Raw genomic sequence first — 23,011 nt, 5'->3', positions numbered from 1 at the left:
TAGGACATAGATTTTGCATACTGTCACATCAAATGTGTAAAATAAATTTAATGAAACTTCCTCACACCAACATAAAAAATAAAAAAAGAACAAAAAAAGTAATTAACATTCCACAAAAAAACTATTTTTAAGAAAAAGAGGAAAAACAGAGAGACTAGAGCCAAATTTCTAAAACTTTACCATACTAATATGAATAAAATAAATAAAATAAAAAATAAAAAAGGAATTAACAGTCCACCAAAAATTATTTTTAAAAAATAAATAGAAGACAAAATACTAGAAGCCTATTGGCTCACGGCTTGGGGCTGAGAGCTTATTGGCTCAAGGCTTGGGGCTGAGAGCTTATTGGCTAAATGATTCTGATTTGTACCAAGTCAAATCCGTTGGGTCAAAAAGAGATGATTTATTTGATTTTGATATTCATGGTAGAATCAAAGCCACCCGCGTGCGGGAATCAGACGAAAGACAGTATCCGTCCAAATTACGAATTTACCCTCGGTGTTTTGAGGTAGTTACCCCAGCTGCCACCTTCATTTTTCCTCTGTGAAGTGAAATTCGAAGGCTGTGTTTGGTTGTGGGGCAAAATCGCAAAAAATAAAATAAAATTCAACCAAACAGCACACAGATCTGTCATGAAGGATACCATCAAGGAGAAGGGTCATATTCTCCGTCCGTACGCTTCTTCTCAGTCCCAGACCAAAAGCTTTTGCTTGACAAGCTCTTTGTTTTGTCTCTTTTTTAATTTTGTTTAGAGAGAGAGAAAAGGTGGGTTATTGGGGAGAGAGAGACATAGAGAGAGAAACGCAGACAGAGAGTTAAGAGCCTTTAGAGGATGTTTGAATTGAGAGAAGGCTCTTGCTTTCCAAGGGTCTTGGTGGGTGTGAATGTGGGTCTTGCTCTCGTTGATGGCATTATAGCTGTTCTTGCATTTTGTCAGGTTTGTTTCTGCTGCTGTTTTTTATTTGATTCTTGTGCTCAGTTTTGTGTGCTCTTGCATTTTCGAATTGGGTTTTTTGGAAAGTTAGTATCACGTTTTGTTTGGTATGATAATATCGTGGGAAAGCCAATGTGCATTGGGAATGTGCTAAAGTATGAAGCTTGAGGAATGGGATTGGTTGCACTTTGTGGGCTTGAATGTTTTGGATATGGGCATTTTGTTTATCTGGAATGTTTCTGAGTTTTTGAGAATTTTACTTCTCATTTGATTTTATTGTTGGACTGATAATTGGATTCTGTTTTGCTTAGTTAATACTGAGCTTATGGAAAGGTACTGTCCTATGCTAGTTTAAGCGCCATCTAAAAGTTATAGGATTGGCATTGAAGTGAGAACAATGAAACAGTTGGACTATTCCATTTTAATGAACAGTTAATCTATGTTGGTACTATCGGGAAGCTTAATACTTCTGAGCTGAACTGCGTCATATGTTTGTGAATGTCTTAATTTTAGACCAACCGGAAACTATATTTGTTAGAAAGAAGGTATGGTTGAGAGCGGGCAGTGGCCCTATTTGTTGTTGCTTAGGTTTTAGTTCGACTCAGGGAAGTAACTTATTATCCTCAAGATTCATTCTTATGTTTATGTTTACTTTGATGTGACATCAACCTTGGAAAACTGGCGAAGTCCATGATTTATGTCTATGAAGTTCTTTTATTAAAATGACTCTGAGGGTTTTTTTACTTACTATTTCAGTTAATCAGGATTCACTCAAGGAATTCACAACTTGGCTGGACTCGCCAAAAAGTAAGTCATGAGTCATGCTTTATTATTCCTTATTCAAATTCAGATTTTATTTGTTTTTCTTCTTGTGTTTGTGTGTGTTTTTGTCTATATATGTATGTGGATATGTACATAAATACATGCATATACATACCAACACACACAGACACAGACACACCTATGTATATATGTATGTATGGTTGTGTGTGTGTGGATGCATGATGTATGTAATGTTTAGAAGATTTTGTTAGCTGGCTGGATTAACCTAGTTGTGCTGGGTCTGGTTGACTGGTTAATGGATGGACTGAGTTTGTTGTCCTTGATCTTTTCCTGTTAAGTAGTTTGACATCATAAGGCTTCCTAGGAATCTGTCCTAATGTGAAGAATTTTGAGCGACTGTTAAAGAAAATTATGCTGTACTCGAATACATTTAGAGTCTTAGAATCAGCAGCACCTTAGGTTGGGTCTCATATAATATAGCAATCGTTCCTAAGGACTTGGTAAGAAAATTAAATTAGCCACCAGAAGAGCAAATAACTTATGCTTAAGTCTCTCACATAGAAGAGATGGATAGATTGGGAGGAAAATGATGAATGGGTACATCAAACATGTGCACGACGGCTTTTAATGCACCCTGCTTTAGTTTTGGTTGAATCCATATTCACTTATGCACTGATGGTACAATTAATTGAAATGGAAGCTCACTAAAGCATGCTGTCATTGTAATGCTTCTCTGCAGGTTTTTCATCTGTTGATTGGCTCTTCTAATTTGGGTAAGAATCTACAATTCCCAATATGCTATTGCCTTCTATTCTTTATCTGAGTTCTGTATATTCCCTTCCAAGGATGTTTGGCTTTAAGTATGATGCTTATCACGAGACTTGCTATTTTGGCTCTCTTTTTGTGGCTATTCTATATATCTAAAGCTAATTTTGTAGCAGCTTTTTGGTGCTTATATGCAATTCTTCATGAGTTTGGACTCACAAAAATAGCCATTTGCATACATAATGGATGATACAAACTGCACTAATAATTTTTACCATTAACTTGTGATTTCGACAAGCATATATATTTACATCCTTGATCCAAACTGAATTAATTTATTTGATCTTGTCTATGACAGGTTGCTTAGTTTATTTTGTATTAACTCTTTTTGCTGCTTGCAAGGGGTGGCAATGTTGGTCTAACTCTTGTGGTTTTAGCCTCATGGGTATGCTTTCCGTCTCAAATAAAGGATATATATATATCTATCTTCTGAACTTGGCCAAAGCATCTGAACACTAAGAATTTTGCTTTGCAGCATTACCCAAAATTCTGTTTTTTGCTGCATTTCTTCTACTTTTATCATTCTGGTAAGTTTTCCATTTCCTTTCTGTTTTTAAATCCGAAATGATTTCATGAAAATTTGAAAGAGGTGTAGTGATCTTAGATTTCTTTGTCTATCTTGGATACACCGACCTGTCTTTTATGTTATGGGTAAGCAACAATGTTATTTTCATTCATAAAGACAGAGAGATTGAGGTGGATGTTACCCATAGGACTAGAGAGGAAGATGGATGAAGTGAAAAAGTGAATTGGGAGTATTGTGTGACCATAGAATACCTCTCAAGTTAGAAGTATAACAGTACAATACGGCTATAAGACCAATGGTGTTACATTGTACATAGGACGAGGATAACTGAAATTTAGATGTTAGGCTGAATAAATGAGGATTCCTTGAGAAGTATATAGATAATAAATTAGCATTTTTTGAGAAGTAGCACCCATATACTTCTAAGTTGTGGATCATCAACTCCCATATAGAAGATATCACTCATTATTTTTGCTGTTTCTGTTTTGTTAGTGATTTTTGAAATCCATTGCTTATGGATTTTGAAAAAATGTCGCTTTGATGGACTTGTGGTGTTCCTGTCCTGTTTTTTCTTTTTCCTAGGACATTCTGTTATAGTTGGGATCTGGTGTTGATTACTAATGTCTCTATTGTGTGTGTGTGTTTTTTTTTTAATGTATGAAAAGTTGATATTGCCTTTCTTGATAATTTTAATGAAAAGATTGTTTCTTTTTACCTATATTTGACATTTTCCTGGGGGGTTTTATTTTACCTTTAGGGTTGACCTGTGCCATCAGGCAGATGATGAGGATGAGGAGGATGAAGGGAGTTTTCATGAAGCTTTGTTGGAGAAGACATTTAGCAAACGGAATTCATTGGAAACAGATAGTCATAGAAACTGTTTTCCTCTGCGTTTTGTTCATATTGGAAGCCGCCAGAGAATTGTAATTCTGGTATTGCCACAGTTCAAAGTTTTTTGTTCAATGTCTACTCATATATGATATAAGATATAGTTCATAATTATTGTAATTTTTTTCCTTAAAAGACATCTATTCCGGAAATAATGTTAAAGTTGATTAACTCCCTAGTTGTCTACCAGGTTACCGTGGTAGTTTTTGTTATAATGGTGGCATGTGCAGTGATAATCTGGATCGGGATGGGAAAAAATCCTATTGATTCTGCAGTGGTGGCTCGGGTATGGAAACCTTGCTTGTTTTCATGTACATGAATGCTCTTTCTTGAGGCTGATTTAGAGATTTCAAATAACCTATTTGGGCATGTAGCAAATATTAATGTCAACCAAATATGCAGCTTTTTTTCTTCATTCTTATTTCTAATTAACAAGTAGTTAAGCTTTGGTGCAATGACTTTTATCATCATGCAGGTATACGTAGATCTCTTTGCAATAGCAATACTATTGTTAGGAGGAGCATTAGCATGTTATGGTGAGTAACTATCATTTCACACGCTTGTATTTTCTTGCATTTTTCAAGTGCAACTCCCCACTGTACTTATCATTCGATCTCTTGAAGTTACTTTTTGCGTTGTCTTTGATTTTCAGGAGTCCTATTATGCTTGAGAATGAGAAACGTTAGATCTGAGAGAGCTTCTTCTGAGATGTGGAAGGTATTTAATCTATTGCTGTAATATAATATATTTTTATTTTATTGATTGCAATAATCTGATGTTGTACATAATTTCATTCATCTGTCCATTGAAGTATCAGATCATTCAAAAAATGTTTTGTTTGGCAAACAGATTTCCGTGCTTTATAGTCCATCACTTGCTTTTATGTTTTTCTTGACAGGTTGCAGGTTTATCTGTTGTTTCCATTCTATGTTTCGCCTCAAGCTCCTTCGTGGCTCTATTAACTGATATTCCTGTACGTACTTAATTATTAGCCATATAATCTTTGCTTTATTCACATATCCAAGTCAGTTTAATATATCTCTCAAACTTCACCTTACTGTTTTGCAGATGCTTTACCATTGGCATCAACAGCGTTTGAATGATGTTTATACTTCTCTTTTACTGATTTTATATTATTTTGTAGGTAGGTAATTCTAATTTTCTTTTCCTGTTCACAATTAAATGAATCCTGTTCTTTTATCTACAGGGATTCATAATCATATTATTTGAGTTTATGATGTTTACATTGTTTTTGTCAGGTTCATCAATACCGTCAGCATTTGTACTATGGATCGTGAGAGAATTACCACCCTCGATAACAGCTAACATACGAGAAGAACCAACTACATTAACTTTCGTCAGTGATGGTTCCACATCATTACAACATCCTCAGAGCTGGACTACTGCAATGAGCTTGCGGAACCAGGTTCGACTTCCTCTATCAGAACTATACTTTTAATTTATGTTTAACTGCCGTTAACCGTGGGTAAAAATCCCCAATCTCTGTCCCATTTACCCATGCTTGCTAAATATGATCTTTAAGCATATAGGAGTAGAGTTAAGATTACATTTCTTTTTTCCTTTTAAAGAAAGTAGTTGTTACAGAAGTTTGTTTCTGTATTTCGTATTTACACTTCTACTTTGTTGCCTATGTTACAGTACGGTAGCTAGATTTTACAGTAACAGACCTGTTTGAAATCTCCGTTTTGTTTGTAAGGTAAGTAATTCAGGTTTATGCTCGTTAAGTTTGGGTTTCAGGTGCAGATATCAAGAGCAAGTCCCATATAACACTTCTCCTCTATGCAAAGTGTGCTGTCTCACTAACGTTCCTGCGTGCAAAGCATGTCCTTCCTCTCCCAATTTATGAAGTGAGCTGGAATCAGTGAAGAATTATGTCGGATAAACTCTGACACCGATATGACAAGATCTATTGGGAGTTTGAGTTACATCGTTGACAGGCAATTTGTGTACAGCCATAAGTCACGCTTGCCATGTTTTTGACATTCTAGGGATGTACATAGCAACAATATGCTAATTGAGGGGTTTATTTATTTATTTATTTTTTCTGTTTTGATAGTACTTTGATGTGCTGCTTCGTTCTGCATATATGGAATCAGATGATTCCTTTTTATTGTGCAATTCCTCAAAAGAAAAATAAAAAATAAAAAAAATGGAACAACGTATTATTTCAAAATGAACTCACAGACAATTCCTTAGCGCGGGAAGTTTCCTTCAAATGTCAAATGATTGATCCAACCAAAAATGAGAATTACACGTCCTAGATCATATAGGAAACGTGAAGCAGGACAGAGCTGGGTAAACATGTCTCAATTACATCAACAGCTTTAAATTTATACGGATAAAAAGTTTCATAGTTAACCCAGAAGCCGCACTCATGAAGTCTGCATAAAAATATACGTGTACAAGAAAGGCCCCAATGAATCTGAATCATGAAGATTGCAACTCCTTCTGTAAACAATGCCTCAAGTCACGCAAGATTTTATCAAACTCTCAGCAAGTTTCTGTCAATTTGTTTTTACTCTCTATGCTCTTCTCCATTACATTTTGAACTCGGAATTTGCTTCTTGACAACATGCAATGAGTAGCCTGATTTTTGGACAAACCTAAAACAAGCAGTCAAGAGAACTTCAAATGGTAAGATTTTGAAAAAGGTAGTTGGTTCAAGAGGAGGATCAACAGCTGTTACAGCAATACTACTCAATGGAGAGAAGCTGATTGTAGCAAATGTTGGGGACTCCCGGGCAGTTTTATGCAGAGATGGATGGTGTAGCAAAACAGAAAACCACTCAAAGCATTTCTATCTGGGTTGGGTGATTTTCTTTCATTTCTCTATTGCTTTAACTGCCCTCAATTGCACCAACAAAAGTAAAACAAAAACACCACTTTCTTTTTCTCCAAACCACTCTAAGCCCATTCAAATTCCAAATAATCGTCCTCACAAACTGTAAAATAAAGTGTTGGATATCATAGCATTTCCTACAAATAGCTTTTATTGTAATGGAAGGGTCGCACTTAAAAACAACGGAAGGATAATATTTCTTCTCGCCGCTTGGGCACTCATAACTCGTGTTCGCCTTCCTTCTCGCATACTGAACAACTCTTGAGGATTGCACGTCCTTGGCTTGACCCACATTTGGCACAACATGTGCAGCCGCAAACCTTGCAAATGACCACACAACCACTGCCAAGGATAGCTTTCTTTGGGACATCAGATTTGTAAGGGCCAATGTGTGTAATGTAATCACCCACCTTTAAACAATATAAACATTCACATGTGTGCAGTTTGTAGATTCATTGTTAAATACAACAAAGGCAATAAAAATAATTATTTATTATTTGAAAATATAGTGAATGAATGAAGATGTCTTTCTTTTTCTCTGCAAAATCATTAAGACCATGTCAGCAAACCAATCCCTTCATGATTTACTGCGACCTTTAGGGTGATTGAATTGAAAGCAGATCAAGGGCTATACAATAATATAATATTGCTTTTTTTTTTTTGTCCTTTTTTTTAAAGCGATCAAGAGCAATATACATGAGCACAAAACTATCTCATTCCAAATTTCCATCTCTCTCTCTCTCTCTCTCTCTCTCTCTCTCTCTCTCTCATTATAAATTAAACAACTTGAAGAATCATCATAACAAGGCTTCTGAATTCTATTGATGAAGTACTATCTTCAGTGATCTTGACTGAGTGGGGAATTATATTCAATAGAAAGTTCAATTTGAATATAACAAAGTACACAGAAAGCCGCTGCAGTCGTTTAACCAGTCAGTAAATTTTTGACCTCTTGAAGAATCTATCCACATAAGAGCTCCTTTCACATTTGAAGAAGATGGTGCTGGCTTTTGTTACACTAGGTAATGGATAAGAGACAAACCCCATATCTTGTATTCTACTTACTAATTAATCTGCAATTTGCGTCATAAATCACAGTACTATATTATTGTAAAATACTATATTACATAGTTCTTCTCTTATCCGGATGTCCGGATTTTCTAACAGTACGGACACATTGTTGCAGCTATATTTCTTGCATCTAAAGCTTGTTTTGTATACACACTGATGCTCGTTGAAGCATATGAGTACAAAAGACGGGGAGGAAAGCTGAGAAAGGAAGGAAAGCAGGGGGGGGAAGGATTTTAGCCTTGCTCAGGTAAAATGCAGTTCTGGGCAGTGTAATTAATCTCACAACTTTCTTTGGGGAGTATTATGACAATGATCTAAATGCAGTTCTGGGCAGTATAATCTCACAAGATATTTTTCTCCAGAAAAGAAAAATTCAATGGCAATAACTCAAATGTGGTTCAAAATGTCCGTGAACTATCAATATTGTCGCGCCCTTAACTGGAAAGGTCTCTCTTTCTCTCTGCTCTTTGCTAAGACTATCTTGTAAAACTTCACATCAACTATTTATGCAGAAACTAACTGACTGCAGATTCAACAGGAAAATAAGTGGCCCTATGAACATGAAAAAGAAACGAGCTAACATCTTGACAGAAAGAGCAGGGGTATTAGAAGATGCCCATTACTCAACCATTTATAATACTTGAAGAATACAGGTTTTAATAGCCATGCACATGAAAGTATCACAATTAAACCACTTTTCTTGATAGAAAAAGATCATTCTACAAACAAGCTTCTATATTCCCTATAAACAGCAGCTTCAAAACAAGATTCTGTAATTACATTACATATGAGGCACTAACCATGTGCATGCTCAATAAGTGTACTTCATGAGACAGAATCCTTCCCTTTGTTTTGCGCCAACGATCCAAAATCTTTAGGTGGCCATATCTAATGACAAAAAATGATCAAAGATAAGAAATCTTAGTATTCTTTCTAGTAGTAGAAAATAGAAATACCAAAAGACAGTTCATTGTTCACATCCGTCAGACTTCAGTACGACCAGTAAAATACATATTTTCAATCTTCCTTGGGAGTAAGGTGACAGCAATCACTTATGTGTATCTCAACGCTTGCAAATTTTTACCACAACTTCATTACAATTTGAACTTTTATTGAAGCTCCACACCATACATTTTTCCCCAAATCATACCACTCATAAATTCAAAGGCATCCTTTTAACAATTCCACTTGAAAACCAACATAGATGTGTTCAATTATGCTTAGCAAGTCAATCTAAAACCAATGTAAAACGATGTATACGCAAATGATTCAAATTGAGCTGCAAGAAGAAAAGATTCTCACCCTCCAAAAGACTCTGCCTTGAAGAAGTCCATAAGGAACAGGCCCAAATTTTCTTGAATCATTTGACTCATAGATGTTGTCTCCCTCTATCCAAACATGCCCCTTCGGAACCTAGTAGCACCAACAACAACAACAACAACAACATAATATCCAAAATCCCAAAAAACAAAAACACCAACATTCAAAACAAAAAAACCAAAACCCATACAAAACCAACACTACAAGCTTGAACTGGAACATTGACATACCACAATAGTCTCAGACTTGTCACTGTTTTTAGGGTTGACAAAATATGTAACAGACTGGCCTTCCATGGCTTTCAAGCGCTTGGTCATGAACTTCCAAGGAACCTCAGGGGACTGTACGAGGACAATGTCCCCAACACCCAGTTTTTCGAACCGGGTCGAGATGCGTTCAGCCAAGCACAAATTTCCGGCCAGGCCGAGGGTGGGGAGCATGCTGGGACCGTAGGACTGCATACATGGAATCACAACCCATTCATTTCTCTCTGCTCATTAAGCTCATTGAATTCAAATCCAAAAAAAGAAAAAAAGAAAAAAACCAGGAGAATTGTCTGAGAATGAGAGAGTGGTTCAGTGATTAGAACTTACCAGAGTGACAGTGAAAAGGTGAGTCTTGGTGACTTGGAGGCAGCAGAGAAACTTCACCAGTCGTGGAACGACGTCGCTTACTTCTCTCCCTGCGTTTTTAAATGCCTCCGAAGCCAAAAACTCCCTTATGTATCTGGACGCCATGGAGAGAGTACAGAGCATATACAGAACAGAAGGCTGAAGAGAGAGAGAGTGAGAGAGTGAGAGAGTGAGAGAGTCGGGTCTTGTATTTCAGTGCGTTTTTGAGCTTTTCGTTTTGGGCTTTAGAATCAGCCCATGTTGAACTTCTAATGGGCCATCATGTCTCATGTGTTTGTAAATTGTGTGGATAAAATCTGGACGAAGTCAATACTTCAATCAAGGGAGTCAAAAGGGAATTTACTAACTACTCACTCTCCGTTGAGTTTGTGTTATAGTTCAACTAAAATACTGGACGAGATTAGCGTTGACATGGAAAACAGAATTGACCACGTAGATAGGAAATTGTCACAAATTTATGGACCCACGTAGATAATATATATACGTTGGTTGGTAATTCCCCACAGTGATGTATCATCACCTTCACCTAGCTAGAGGACTTGAGCAACCATGCCTAGCAATATTGTTACTTTTCTAGTTTTCTTCTTCTACCTTGCTTTCTTTGCCATTGTTTCTCCTGCTAGAAGAGTCCTTCTAGACTCAAAAAACATTGCAGCCTCCTCCATTGATGGTGGTAGCAACTTCACCTATGTATGTGATCCTTCATGGTATTCTAGCCTTGGCCTGGACTTATCCTCCTTTGCCTTCTGTGACTCTGAATTGCCGTATGACGTTAGAGCTAAGGACTTGGTGGACCGGATGACATTGATGGAGAAAGTGAAGCAGCTTGGTGACGGTGCATACGGGGTGCCTAGGCTAGGATTGCCTAAGTATGAGTGGTGGTCTGAAGCACTCCATGGTGTGTCCAATGTTGGTCCGGGGGCTTATTTTGATGACGTGGTTCCGGGTGCAACGAGCTTCCCTCCGGTTATTCTTACAGCTGCGTCGTTTAATCAGTCCTTGTGGAAAACCATTGGCCAGGTATAGCTAGCTGCATGTATGCTTATACTGCATTATCTTTGAAGAAGAAAAAAAAAAAGGATTTGCCTACGTTTTTCTTCTATGTTGGTTGGAGAAGATAATGTTTTTTGTCTTATTATTGGTTAAGATGGAGAAGGTAACATTAATTATCAGCAAAACTATGATAATTAAAAAGCAAACAAAAAGAAACCGCACACATTGATTGTTTGTCCATTTCAGGCTGTTTCAACAGAAGCAAGAGCTATGTACAATGTAGGAAGAGCTGGGTTAACATTTTGGAGTCCTAACATTAACGTAGTGAGGGATCCGAGGTGGGGAAGAATCATAGAGACACCTGGGGAAGATCCTTATGTTGTCGGCGCTTATGCTACTAATTACGTCAGAGGCTTGCAGGATGTTGAGGGCACAGAGAACGTCACAGATTTAAACCTTAGGCCTCTCAAAGTTTCCTCATGCTGCAAGCATTATGCAGCCTATGATGTTGACAACTGGCTTGGGGTTGATCGTCTCCATTTCGACGCAAGGGTGAGTTTTGATTAATTTCTTCAAGAGCTAATTTGATGATTTAAGCTTCTTTAATGTTTTTTTTGTTGTTGTTGTTGTTGTTCTTTTCGGCCGAAAAGGTGACAGAGCAAGATATGGTGGAAACTTTCCTTAGACCCTTTGAGATGTGTGTTAAAGAGGGTGATGTTAGCAGTGTAATGTGCTCTTATAACAGAGTCAATGGCATACCCACCTGTGCTGATCCAAAGCTTTTGAGAGACACCATTAGAGGAGACTGGGGGCTTCATGGGTAACTTAATTAATTAACCCTAGCTAGATTGCTCTTCCTGTGCATGGATTTAACTGGTTCCTTTTGTTTTTGTTGTCTTGCAGATATATAGTCTCCGATTGTGATTCTATCGACGTAATGGTGGATGACCACAAATTTCTTGATGACACTAAAGAGGATGCTGTTGCACAAGCATTTAAAGCAGGCTAGTCCCTGGCTTGTCAAGTTAATTCTTTAATTGTTTGAGTTTTCAGTTATAAATATAACTCAATTAAATTAAGTTCCATGTTAATTAATATAGGATTGGATTTGGACTGTGGAGTCTACTACCCCAATTTCACCCAAACTGCCGTGGAACAAGGAAAGGTGAATGTGGGAGACATAGATAGGGCACTCAACTACCTTTATGTTGTGCTTATGAGGTTAGGGTACTTTGATGGAAGCCCTACTTTTAAATCCCTTGGCAAGAAGGACATATGCACCAAAGAACATATTGAATTGGCAACAGAAGCAGCTAGAGAAGGACTGGTCTTATTGAAGAATGTCAATGAAACTTTGCCTTTGAACTCTGCTAAAATCAAAACACTAGCCGTCGTCGGGCCTCATGCCAATGCTACCAAAGTTATGATTGGAAATTATGCAGGTATTGACGATATAATTGTGCTACATGTAGCATTACTCTTTACATTATGTAGGTACTAAATCAACATTACACACTTCCAATTTATTTGTAGGTGTTCCTTGTCAATACACATCACCTATTGATGCTTTCAAATCCTATGGAGAAGTGAAGTATGAAGTGGGATGTGATGTTGCATGTCAAAATGAGAGCTTGATATTCCCTGCCATGACAGCCGCAAAGAAAGCTGATGCAACAATACTTGTGGTGGGATTGGACTTATCAGTTGAGGCAGAGGGCTTGGACAGAGTGGACCTCCTTCTTCCTGGTTACCAAACTCAACTTATCAACCAAGTTGCTCAAGTCTCAAAGGGTCCAGTCATCCTTGTGGTAATGTCTGCCGGTTGCGTCGATATCAGTTTTGCCAAACAAAATGATAAAATCAAAGCCATCTTGTGGGCTGGGTACCCTGGAGAGGAAGGTGGCCGCGCCATTGCAGATATTGTTTTCGGACATCACAATCCTGGTAAGTACACCAAAAATGGTAACAAAAACATAAATTTAGACCACATGACGTGACTGTTAATATCTTAACAAACATTTGATAATTTTGTCACGTGGTCAGCTAACGTGGTCTAACATCCTATATATATGTTTACTATTTTACAGGAGGAAGATTACCTCTTACATGGTATGAAGCTAATTATGTGGACATGCTACCCATGACATCCATGCCATTGAGGCCGATCGATAGTCTAGGCTATCCCGGTCGTACCTACAAATTCTTCAATGGCTCCACAGTCTACCAATTTGGCTATGGCCTTAGCTACACACAGTTCAACTACATTCTAAAAGCTGCAGATAGATCAATGGATATTTTGTTGAATAACACGCAACATTGCCGTAACATTAAGTATGAGGATGAAGCATCCAAGCCACCTTGCCCTGCAGTCCTTGTAGATGACTTGTATTACGAACATGATTTTTCGGTTAAGGTTGAAGTGAAAAATGTGGGTAAAAGGGATGGAAGTGAGGTGGTGTTTGTTTACTCAAAGCCCCCAGATGGTATTGTAGGCACACATGGTAAGCAGATGATTGGATTTGAGAGGGTGTTTGTGAAAGCTGGACAAAGCAAGGAGGTTTATTTTGTGTTTAGTGTTCCCAAGGCCTTGGGGATTGTTGATTACACTGCTTACAAGCTTTTACCATCAGGCATGCACACCATCATGGTTGGAGATGATCATGGGCTCTCATTCCCTCTTCAAATCAACCTTGAGACCAAGTAGACTGAAGTGGTAGTTAATTTGTTGTTAATCTTTCTCTTCTATTCTCACTTTGTATACAGTAGGCCCAGATGATCAATTAATAATAAAGAACTCTTTCTGCTCATTTTTGTTATGATGAATTATTACACATCAAAATCCAACTCAAACTGAGAATCACTTGTATTCGAATGTAAGGTCCAAGGAAACATGAACTCAAAATTAGGTAAGGGTTCTTTTCAAAAATTTCAAATTTTCAAAAGGAGATAAAGTAAATAGATGGATGGGCAAAAGCAAACCGAAAAATGACCAGAAAACATGAGCACTGCCATCGTCCCCAACTTGACAAAACTGATTTCAGAGTGGGGCCAAAAGGCACAAAACATGAGCAAGCAAGAAAATGGGTTTTAGTTTAGTGGAAAAAAGTCTCCAATGGTGCGCCACTATAGCCACAGCCTATTGGGGCTTTCAATATACGAATGGGGAGGGCGCAATAGCGCCATCCATCCATGTCCCTACAATTCCAGCATCTAAAAGATAACGAAAAGCATACATTAGGGTATTTTTACATTAAAATAGCCGAAGATAGTGACACAGATCCGGGCAAGTCATGCTCACAAAAGGCAAGCAGTGGCCATCTAACCCTTTAAAGAAAAGAGAGATAACTGAAGCTAGCACCAAATACAAGTGTTCCACAATCATGACAGCCTATTGGCTCGAACGGGAGGAGATACAATAATGCACTATGATGCATGCTCGTGTCTCTGGATTTCAAACAGATGAATGTGGATATGGATGGGGGGAAAAACAGTGACATTATAAGCAAGAATGAAAACATCAAATATAGCTAACATAAGGAAATTGATTTATTAACCAACCCGAGGCTGGAGAAAAAAGTCACATAGTTGTATAGCAGTCGATAGCGGCAACTTGCCATACAAAATTAACTGAAAACAAGAAACTGAGTAGTCATACTACAAATCAAAGAGAAGATTAGAATACAACTTCAAGGAGCCACACCAGACAGCTCCATAATCATATTCAGAGAGACACCACATCCATTACATTTAGTGGTCCAATATGAGTACCAAATATCAGGGATAACTATTGGCACCATAGCTCAAGATCAAGCTTAGTCATTCAAATTCTCAACTCCAAGGTTCTGCAGTTCAACCTTGAGAGACTTCAAGTATTGCACAGCTTCATCTAGAACATCGACAGTGTTCATTTCATTCCCGCCAGGTACAATCCCTCTCAGCACCCTCACCATCTTCTTCATTTTCTGTCGCTTCCTTTCACTGTTGCAGCTGCTGCTACCAATGCCAGAAGATTTTCCAAGTGAAGAGCATTGCCTATTCTTCTTGGTTTTCAAACCATAATTGGAGCAAGAATCAGGGGACATGCTCCCATAATTTCCATGAGTTCGTGCTGTACTGACCTCTTCCTCGTCATATTCTTCCAGCTCTTCCTCTTCCAAGCTCAACAATGCATCAATATCATCTGAGTCCTCCTTCAGAGAAGAGGATGTTTCTCTATCCTCATTATTTCCCTCGTTCAATCCCAGATTGTCTTGGATGTAAGCTGCACAGATGTTAAAGGCAGGACCAGTAATTTTGTGGGCAATTGCTGGATTGAACATTATCTGACTTCGATGATCAGTCTGGTCGAAGATAATGAAATTCTTCGGGCAAATGTCAGAGGTTTGAAATTCAACACCATGGAAAGGTTTGATGTGCTTTGCCTCATGAGGTAAAACTGCCCCACGCGCAGATGCAACTGGAATATGCATGTAATTATTACCCACTTGATTTGCAAAGTGGGGAGCTGCCTTGTTGGGGTCAAACTGTTGGTCCCTCTGCATCAGAAATCCTAAGTAGTTAAAGCTGAATAGACAGAGATTCACCTAAAGTCTAAGATTCTTTGACTTTTGACTGGATGAACGTTTGCAAAATACTACAAGGACTGTTATGAAAATCAAGTTATCGCCATTCTGGTACAGGAGAGCTGCCTATTCTCAATCAAAAGCAACCAGAATCAATACAACTGCCTTCTTACGTATGAATACAGCCGGAGGTCCAGTTTATCCCAAATCCCAGAGTCCAGAGGGTTTGTGAAACTATACTACGTAACAGGTTTAAGCAACTGACGGAAGTATTCAGCCTGTAAGAGCAAATAGAAGAATATCAACAAACTAGTTTTTAATATCTTCAGAGTGGTACAATCAAGCATGCTAAAGCACATTTTATTGAAATCAACTGAAGCTGAAAGAAGATAAACAATAGCATAGCATGGCTGAATGGAAACGAGAAGATCAGATGTACCTGACAAACTTGCATCAGTTGGTAGTAGGCAATAACCCCAACACTCATTATAATCTTCCCAACTTCCTTAATAGCTCGATATCTCTTAAAGGTTACCCCAATGTTCATTCTCACTCCTGCAACCACCTTTTAAGATCCCCAAATAAAAGAACTTCAAAAACCAAAGAGTTTCACCTGCAGCAGTAAACCCTCAAACAAATTTGTTAGAATGGAGACTGAAAGAGCAACGAGACACAGAACTATATAACAAATGCTACATTTGATAAGAAGTATAGAAACATCATTTTGTCCCAAAATTTAAAACATTATTTATCTAAAGAAAACTACTTCAGTTAATCTGTTTTTGTTCTATGATAACCAAACAATTAAAAGAAACACCTAAGAAAACCAAGCAGTTATATTTTTCCTTTAAAAGTCTTGGAAGCACGCACAAAGAGGAAAAAGGAAATGCTGGAGCTAATTGGGCCATCAAGTTTCAATTTTTACACCAATTTCTTAAACTAATTTCTTAAACTTAGGCCAAGCTAACAAGTGAAGGAAATGAAGAACAAAAGACAGCAATATAGCGATAGTATAATCTCACCAAAATGAATGAAACTACAGTATGACGCGGAAGAACACCACTAATCGAACACAGTTCCTGCTGTAATTCACAAAAGAAGACGTCCACGGCATCTTGATTTTACTTCTTCAATACCAAGTCAATAGTAAATGGTCCCAAAATTCCACTGCAAAAATAAAAGGAAAATATTTCCAAAGTTAGTCGAATGAATCTTATCCAACATTGATGTCTTTGAAAGAAGTCACTTTTTGCAGAATAAGCACTCACACAAAGAAACCCAGTTTGGCTAATGAGGAAAGTACGAAGAAAACAAATCAAAATTAGCAATGAACATAATTTCATTTTGCGGGTCTACCAAAGCAAAGCTCATCACTAAACTGAGCCTGATTAAATCAAATTAAAATTATCCCATACCTCACAACTCAGAACACACCGAATCCACAATATTAAAAATGACTACAACAAAAGTTCCAATTCAAAACCCTAATTCATGTGACCAAAACAGACAAAACCCTTCATTTTATATATAATCGTCCAAGAAAGCAACAAGAAACACCTCAGAACAACAAATAAATCAAACTTCAAGCCCCCTTGAGATAAACCAACAAAAAAAATACAAAACCCAAAACAAAAAGATGACAAATTTAAGAGCAAAACCTAGGTTGAAGGAGAAGATAGCAGAACAAATCCAGGTTAACGATTACAGAGGATCAGATTTCAGATTTCGTATTTTAGTACGTTTTTCTGAGATAAAAATTCCCTAGATTTGCGCTGCTAAACAAGATCTACCACTACTGCTTGCTTCTAGCGAGAGAGAGAGAGAGAGAGAGAGAGATGGGGAGGGCGTGTTTGGGAGTGGTGGTATTTAATTTTGGGGTTTCGTTGGGATGCGTTCAGGGACTGAGACAGTGAGGAGTCAAACACGGAGCGTGGGAGCCGTCGGATTGGGGGCCTTGGAAATGCTTTCCGTCTATTGCGGATGCAATGATGACCGTCGGATGAAGCACGCGTGCAAGGGGGACATTGTGGGGCCCTTCACGGGGTTTGACGAATGCGTATCGTGGAAATGACTCCTCCTCTCCTCATCCTCCTCGTGTGAAAGCCTCGCCATTCACACTCACCTTTATTTATTACCCTTCTAATCTCCTTCCGTTCAATTATGCTTTCCATAATTTTGCTTTTACTGAGCTTTTATCCTCTGCAACCGCACCCATCTACTTTACCATGGATCTCCCTTTTTATCTGTTCGTTACAGATGGTTATTTATATGAATTTTAATATGTAAAATACGACCCCCTCCCAAAGGTGCATGACAAAACGAGATAAAGAAGATGGTGATGGATGTGTCAAATTGTGAATTGGTGGCAAAAGATTATTGGCTGCCAAGTGCCAAGAAATTCTAACCACATACCCACTCCTTCCATGAATTGACAAAAGTGGCAAGGCCTATATATATATATATATATATTCTTTGTATCACACTTTGCCCACAGAGAAAAACAATGGTCGGATACAACTCAAGAGAAATGACCAACATATTAAACTTTAAAAATCATCTCTAATTTCTAGAATAAAACGAGTTCATTGAGTACTCAATATTTTATTTAGTGGAAGCGTGGTTGTGATTTAATTGCATAAACTAATTATTGTTATTTCGTGGGTTAAATAAAGCCAAGGCGTCTCAATGGGGTAAACTTATTATTCTGATGCCTCATCAAATTACAGTTTCCATTTTCCATTTTCCATTTTCCTTTTGGGCAGACTCAGACATAGATACAATCACCAAAACCTGCAACATATGCAAGAATAAGCACACTTTGTTTGCTAAATTCATGTTAAGAAAACATAAGATTTTGCAGTGTATTATATCAAACAAATTGGCTTACTTGGATTAGCGACAACGATAAGGCCAACGCCATTGAAATCACAATTGTAGCGTCCATCGGTCTTAGAGTAAAGATTCATGGCAAATGAGGCATGGTTTATGAGGGTATTTGGAAAGTAGCATGAACCATGTTCTTGTATTTCACTGCATTCTTTTAATATTCCACAAGTGAAGTTTATGATGTTCTGTAATGCAGAGTCTGGGGTTCCTGGCTTAGGCACACACCAAGTATCCTGCAAACCCAACACAGCATAATAGTAATTAATTAAGTTTAATTAAGCATTTGAAATGATTTTGATATAATTAAGATGATTTGAAATCTTGGTTTAAATTATACTGTTTGGATTTGAGTTGCCTCCTTTTCCTGTGGCAGTGGAGGTCCAGATCCTCCTGCAAATTTCAAAAGGGAAAGTGAAAGTAAAGTTATACAAATATTTCTGCATATGAAAATGTGCAAAACTCATTATAGTTATAGACACATACCACTCACAAATTGGCAGCAGGGATTGTAACCTGCAAAAATGGTATAGAACCAAAATGTTTAATTTACTGAAAAAGAAAGTCTGAACTTTTGAAACAAATTATTATTATGAAATTGAAGGCCTACTTGGATCTGCCAAGGAAATGAGACTAGTATTGTTCAAATGACAATTCCATTGGTTTCTTCCCATCTTCTGGTAGTAAGCATTCATGGCAAATGAGGCTGGTGCACTGGCCTATCCGGGTCATAGCAAGAACCTCCTTTCTTTGTAGGGCTGCAATCCGCATAGTTACAGGCATAGTCCAGAGCTGACTGCAGTGCATGTTGTGGTGCTGCAGGCTTTGCCACACACCAAGCTTTCTACAACACCATGTATATATGTAAATTAATTGCTAATTCATTTAAGAATTGTTCTTTTTAATTCTTACCTGTCCATTCACCAACATCGAAATCTCCCCTGCAAAAAAAAAAAAGCCATGGATGAACATAGGTGAAAATGTAGAGAGAGAGAGAGAGAGAGAGAGAGAGCAGGGAAAGAAATTACAACAATGTGGAATGCTCTATAGAGTTGTTGAAAAAAAAAAACATCAACTTTGCACCTTACCCGAGAAGAAGAACAGAAGCAGGAGAGAAATAACAGGACCTGGCAGAGCTAGCTTAGCCATTGCTGTTATGTTATACAAAGTAGTCTAATTTCTATGGTTGACTAATTCATGAAGAGGAAGATGGGATATTTGTAGCAGTGCTGCAGAGGAGGACACATAATGATCATGCAAGAACAACTGAGTAACAATCTGATATGCTCCGTTACAGTCAGATTGTATATAGGCTGGCATTTGTACCTGTTACACACAATAAATTGCTTGCCTCAGCTTCTTTGGTTTGGTTATAACTTACAACCAAGGTTCAATTAATTCCAGTCTTCCATATCATATAATTCCAAATTCAAGTTAAACAGTAACACTTTTCTTTGCCTGGGCTTGAGCTTTCTTTGGTCAGAGTTCTCCATTGATTTTTTTTTAGAAGGTTGTAACTGTCAACCTTTTAGAGTTGGTGGAAAGAGATGTGAAGACATCCAAACTTTTCTTCCTTTTTGACATCTAACTTTTCCCTTTTTCTGTTGCACCAGTTGAGGTTTCTTGCATTAGAATTAGATTTGTATTCTTACAGAACGATCAACTTGGTTTTTATCATAATAATTCTAGACTACAATCCCCACAACGGGTAGTAAATTCAAATACCATTTTCCTTTTGGTCAGACTCAGACATAGATGCAATCACCAAAACCTGCAACACATGATCATGAACACTTCAATGGAGAAATTGATGGTAGGAAGCTTAGGCACTGATAAGAGTAGTTTTGATCATTAAAAATATATAAAAAATAAAAATAAAAATAAAAATACTTGCGTAAAGCCGGGTATAGCCGACGGCTATACTATTTTGGGAAAAAAAGAAGATAAAACTGGGTATAGCCGCGCGGCTATACTGTTTATAAATTAAAAAGGGCACCCGCCTAGCCAAAGAGCCCACGTGTGAAAACAAGTATAGCCGGGCGGCGATACTAATTTTAGAAAATACGCGAGGAGAGTACAGCCACCCGGCTACACTATTTGCTATTAAAACCTTCCTTCAAAATTATAAAAGGCCAGATGAGTCCACGAATATGGCAAATCACAAAATTGCACTCACACCACACACATGTAGGAAACATATGGCTGCACTGCACATACGCGAGAGAGAGAGAGAGAGAGAGAGAGAGAGAGAGAGCAGTTTTATGCTAAGTGTGAGAGGGTGGGGAGGAGGGATGGTGATGCGATGGGTTTTGGGTGGGCGGAGGAGGCTGCTGTGCAGTAAGGGTTTAAAGTAGTTAGAAGGGGCGGCAAGAAATGAGAAGAAAATCTGTCAACATATATTAATTCTCTCTCTCTCTCTCTCTCTCTCTCTCATTGCAGGTGTATATATACTCGTAGCAGATGAAAAGAAGAGGCTTCTACAGGAACATACGTAAGTGACCAAGATTATAAAGTTCTGTAGGACAAATCTACATGACTTAAAAAATGGGTCTGGGCTGCTCTAGGAGGGTCTGGGCGGCCCTAGGACGGGTCTGGGCGGTGCTAGACGTGTCTGGGGGGCGCTAGGCGGGTCTAGGTGGTGCTAGGCGGGTCTGGGTGCCAGGGTGGGTCTGGTACTTTTCTTTTGTTCTTCAAGCCTACTGCCTAGCGATTCTTCTTTGAAGCCGATATTTCGAGCAAGAACTGTATCAGATGTACCACCTTCTTACCCCAGCAATATTGTGTCATTGCAGGCACATTTCTGCAGCCACTTTCTTTTAGTCCATTCTTTCACTTCATTTTCTTTTATGTTTATTGATGGGAAACTGAATCCTACTTTTGTGGAAGGGGAATTTAAGCTCCCATTATCAAGCATACGAGCATATCTAAAAGAGCCTATTACTCCCAGGTTTCACATTCTTTTCATTTTGTTGGATTGTCTTCTTATGACTAAACATAATTGATCTGCTAGGTGCACTTTCTGTTTTAGTGTTTAAAGAATCTCTTTGCTTGTGTTCCGTGTAGGTTCGTACACTTAGGTTCTGCAGGAGTTACCCGACCTGACAGGCCTGAACTTGATCTAAGTAAACAAGCTCCTGCTGTTCACTTAAACAAGGAATAGGATTTTATCCTGACATTCAAGTTGAAGGTTTCATACTAATTCAGTGCAAGCTGTTTGATATTTTTATATATAATCAGTGTATCAAAATACCACTTCTTAGCTCTTTTCTGTTCTTTTTCTTTTTCTTTTTCTGTGTTGGATTTAGCTCTTTCGATTTTGTACATTGATAAGTTTTGGAGCAGGGGGAGGATTTAATATGGGAAAGTGGAATCCCATATACAATTGTGAGGCCTTGTGCATTAACTGAGGAGCTTGCCGGAGCAGATCTCATTTTCGACCAAGGAGACAATATAACGGTATATAATCAAATAGAAGACCACTATTCTCTCTTTGTTGTATGCCTGTGATGACATGTATTGCTCTTTCTTTCCCTTATAATAGTAATAATATCTGAATGTTATGATTTATAGTATTTAGATATATGCAGGGTAAGATATCAAGAGAGGAGGTTGCCCAGATTTGTGTTGCTGCGTTGGAAAGCCCCTACGCAGGTCAAGACATTTGAGGTCACAGCCCGACTTATGTCCCTTAATTGTGTGCTGAGGCTGTAATTTGCTATTTTTGGAAGTTAAAAGCTTTTGCAGATTCTGAGATGCTTATAAACTCATTTGCAGGTTAAAAGTGTTGTGCCATTTAGTGAGCCATTTACAGTGGACCGTCAAAAACCACCCCCCGAGAAGGACTACAATGTTTACTTTAAAACTTTGAAAGATGGAATTATAGGAAAGGAAATCCTCGAACAAGATCCTGTACCAGTGTAATGTTTTGCATACATAGAGCTCTAATTTCAACTTTAACTCTGTAAGTATAATGGAGCTTAATATACTTCCATTTTCATCTGAGATAATTCTCTCAGCAATGAGTCAATGACTAATGAGAAGAAAATCTGTCAACATATATATATATATATATATTAATTCTCTCTCTCTCTCTCTCTCTCTCTCTCTCTCTCTCATTGCAGGTGTACATACTCGTAGCAGATGAAAAGCAGAGGCTTCTACGGGAACATACATAAGCGACTAAGATTATAAAGTTCTGTAGGACAAATATACGTGACTTAAAATGTTTCACCTGAGATGATAGGTTCTCACTTTCAAAAGGCTATAGCCTTGATCATGATGACGTCCAAATCTCCTGATTATGTATAGAGGTTTGAAATTTTATTTCAATTCAGCTGTATAATGTTATTTTCTTTTCTACGTATGAGTAGCTTATATAATGTTTTCTAATGATTTTAAAAATATATATACATACATAAATTATTGTACGTGTGTTTGGCCTTGAATGTTAAGTTAAAGACATTGGCAGAATCATGGCTTGTAACCATTTCTATGGTAGCGCCGCACACAAGGCTTGCAGCCTCAGCATAAAAGTGAAGATGGAGATCAATGGCTCAGTTTTATATCAAATCAAGAAGGAAATTCCAATGCTGCGGCTTATAAAACTAAGAAGGGTTCATAGAGCAAGCACTTTCTGTACACTACAGGCAGATTGTAGAAGCTTACAGGAAATTGGACTATGATTAACTATGAGGGTTATTGTAGGTCAATTTTTCATTAAGACATTAGCCATAG

At 37.9% G+C, this 23,011-nt stretch overlaps 5 protein-coding genes and 1 pseudogene across 9 annotated transcripts; 3 read left to right on the top strand and 3 right to left on the bottom strand.

Annotated features, from left to right (window-relative positions):
- The first annotated feature begins 562 nt into the window (after nucleotides 1–562).
- Nucleotides 563–6,039, top strand: LOC117624000 (tobamovirus multiplication protein 1-like). Of its 3 annotated transcripts, none has more exons than XM_034355096.1 (13): nucleotides 563–937; nucleotides 1,691–1,741; nucleotides 2,457–2,490; nucleotides 2,841–2,927; nucleotides 3,018–3,069; nucleotides 3,826–4,000; nucleotides 4,147–4,242; nucleotides 4,432–4,492; nucleotides 4,609–4,673; nucleotides 4,855–4,929; nucleotides 5,025–5,100; nucleotides 5,216–5,382; nucleotides 5,715–6,039. In XM_034355096.1, exons 1-13 carry the CDS (start codon nucleotides 833–835, stop codon nucleotides 5,742–5,744), a joined length of 1,074 nt encoding a protein of 357 aa, XP_034210987.1. In that variant the 5' UTR covers nucleotides 563–832; the 3' UTR covers nucleotides 5,745–6,039. The 3 variants fall into 3 exon arrangements, with proteins under 3 accessions (XP_034210987.1, XP_034210986.1, XP_034210988.1); XM_034355095.1 differs by having other exon boundaries at nucleotides 5,703–6,039; XM_034355097.1 differs by having other exon boundaries at nucleotides 5,616–6,039.
- Nucleotides 6,040–8,471: 2,432 nt separating this feature from the next.
- On the bottom strand, nucleotides 8,472–9,993 carry LOC117623999 (mitochondrial inner membrane protease subunit 1-like). The gene is made up of 4 exons (XM_034355094.1): nucleotides 9,801–9,993; nucleotides 9,438–9,662; nucleotides 9,190–9,300; nucleotides 8,472–8,775 (listed from the first exon to the last, which is right to left on the bottom strand). The coding sequence occupies exons 1-4, from the start codon at nucleotides 9,960–9,962 to the stop codon at nucleotides 8,713–8,715; spliced, it is 561 nt and encodes a 186-aa protein (XP_034210985.1). The 5' UTR covers nucleotides 9,963–9,993; the 3' UTR covers nucleotides 8,472–8,712.
- Nucleotides 9,994–10,364: 371 nt separating this feature from the next.
- Nucleotides 10,365–13,595, top strand: LOC117623998 (probable beta-D-xylosidase 5). The gene is made up of 7 exons (XM_034355093.1): nucleotides 10,365–10,859; nucleotides 11,079–11,384; nucleotides 11,483–11,652; nucleotides 11,736–11,836; nucleotides 11,933–12,274; nucleotides 12,366–12,776; nucleotides 12,920–13,595. The coding sequence occupies exons 1-7, from the start codon at nucleotides 10,389–10,391 to the stop codon at nucleotides 13,534–13,536; spliced, it is 2,418 nt and encodes an 805-aa protein (XP_034210984.1). The 5' UTR covers nucleotides 10,365–10,388; the 3' UTR covers nucleotides 13,537–13,595.
- A 759-nt stretch (nucleotides 13,596–14,354) lies between these two features.
- Nucleotides 14,355–17,255, bottom strand: LOC117623996 (transcription factor bHLH144). 3 transcript variants are annotated; one of them, XM_034355092.1, is made up of 5 exons: nucleotides 17,053–17,254; nucleotides 16,417–16,561; nucleotides 15,834–16,007; nucleotides 15,568–15,672; nucleotides 14,355–15,367 (listed from the first exon to the last, which is right to left on the bottom strand). In XM_034355092.1, exon 5 carries the CDS (start codon nucleotides 15,299–15,301, stop codon nucleotides 14,645–14,647), a length of 657 nt encoding a protein of 218 aa, XP_034210983.1. In that variant the 5' UTR covers nucleotides 15,302–15,367; nucleotides 15,568–15,672; nucleotides 15,834–16,007; nucleotides 16,417–16,561; nucleotides 17,053–17,254; the 3' UTR covers nucleotides 14,355–14,644. The 3 variants fall into 3 exon arrangements, with proteins under 3 accessions (XP_034210983.1, XP_034210981.1, XP_034210982.1); XM_034355090.1 differs by having other exon boundaries at nucleotides 14,355–15,672; nucleotides 17,053–17,255; XM_034355091.1 differs by having other exon boundaries at nucleotides 14,355–15,672; nucleotides 16,417–17,255.
- A 903-nt stretch (nucleotides 17,256–18,158) lies between these two features.
- LOC117626089 (carbohydrate-binding X8 domain-containing protein-like) lies at nucleotides 18,159–19,426 on the bottom strand. Its single transcript, XM_034357737.1, is given in 8 exon segments — nucleotides 18,159–18,184; nucleotides 18,282–18,513; nucleotides 18,636–18,670; nucleotides 18,764–18,793; nucleotides 18,888–18,986; nucleotides 18,989–19,121; nucleotides 19,190–19,218; nucleotides 19,366–19,426. Coding segments are annotated over 8 exon segments (645 nt in total).
- Nucleotides 19,427–21,123: 1,697 nt separating this feature from the next.
- LOC117624246 lies at nucleotides 21,124–22,994 on the top strand (annotated as a pseudogene).
- Nucleotides 22,995–23,011: the final 17 nt, after the last annotated feature.

The sequence above is a fragment of the Prunus dulcis genome, chromosome 4, assembly GCF_902201215.1.
Source record: "Prunus dulcis chromosome 4, ALMONDv2, whole genome shotgun sequence".
Taxonomy (NCBI): domain Eukaryota; kingdom Viridiplantae; phylum Streptophyta; class Magnoliopsida; order Rosales; family Rosaceae; genus Prunus; species Prunus dulcis.
The sequence above is the reverse complement of the archived record's forward strand: the minus strand, read 5'-3'. Positions and strand labels throughout refer to the sequence as shown.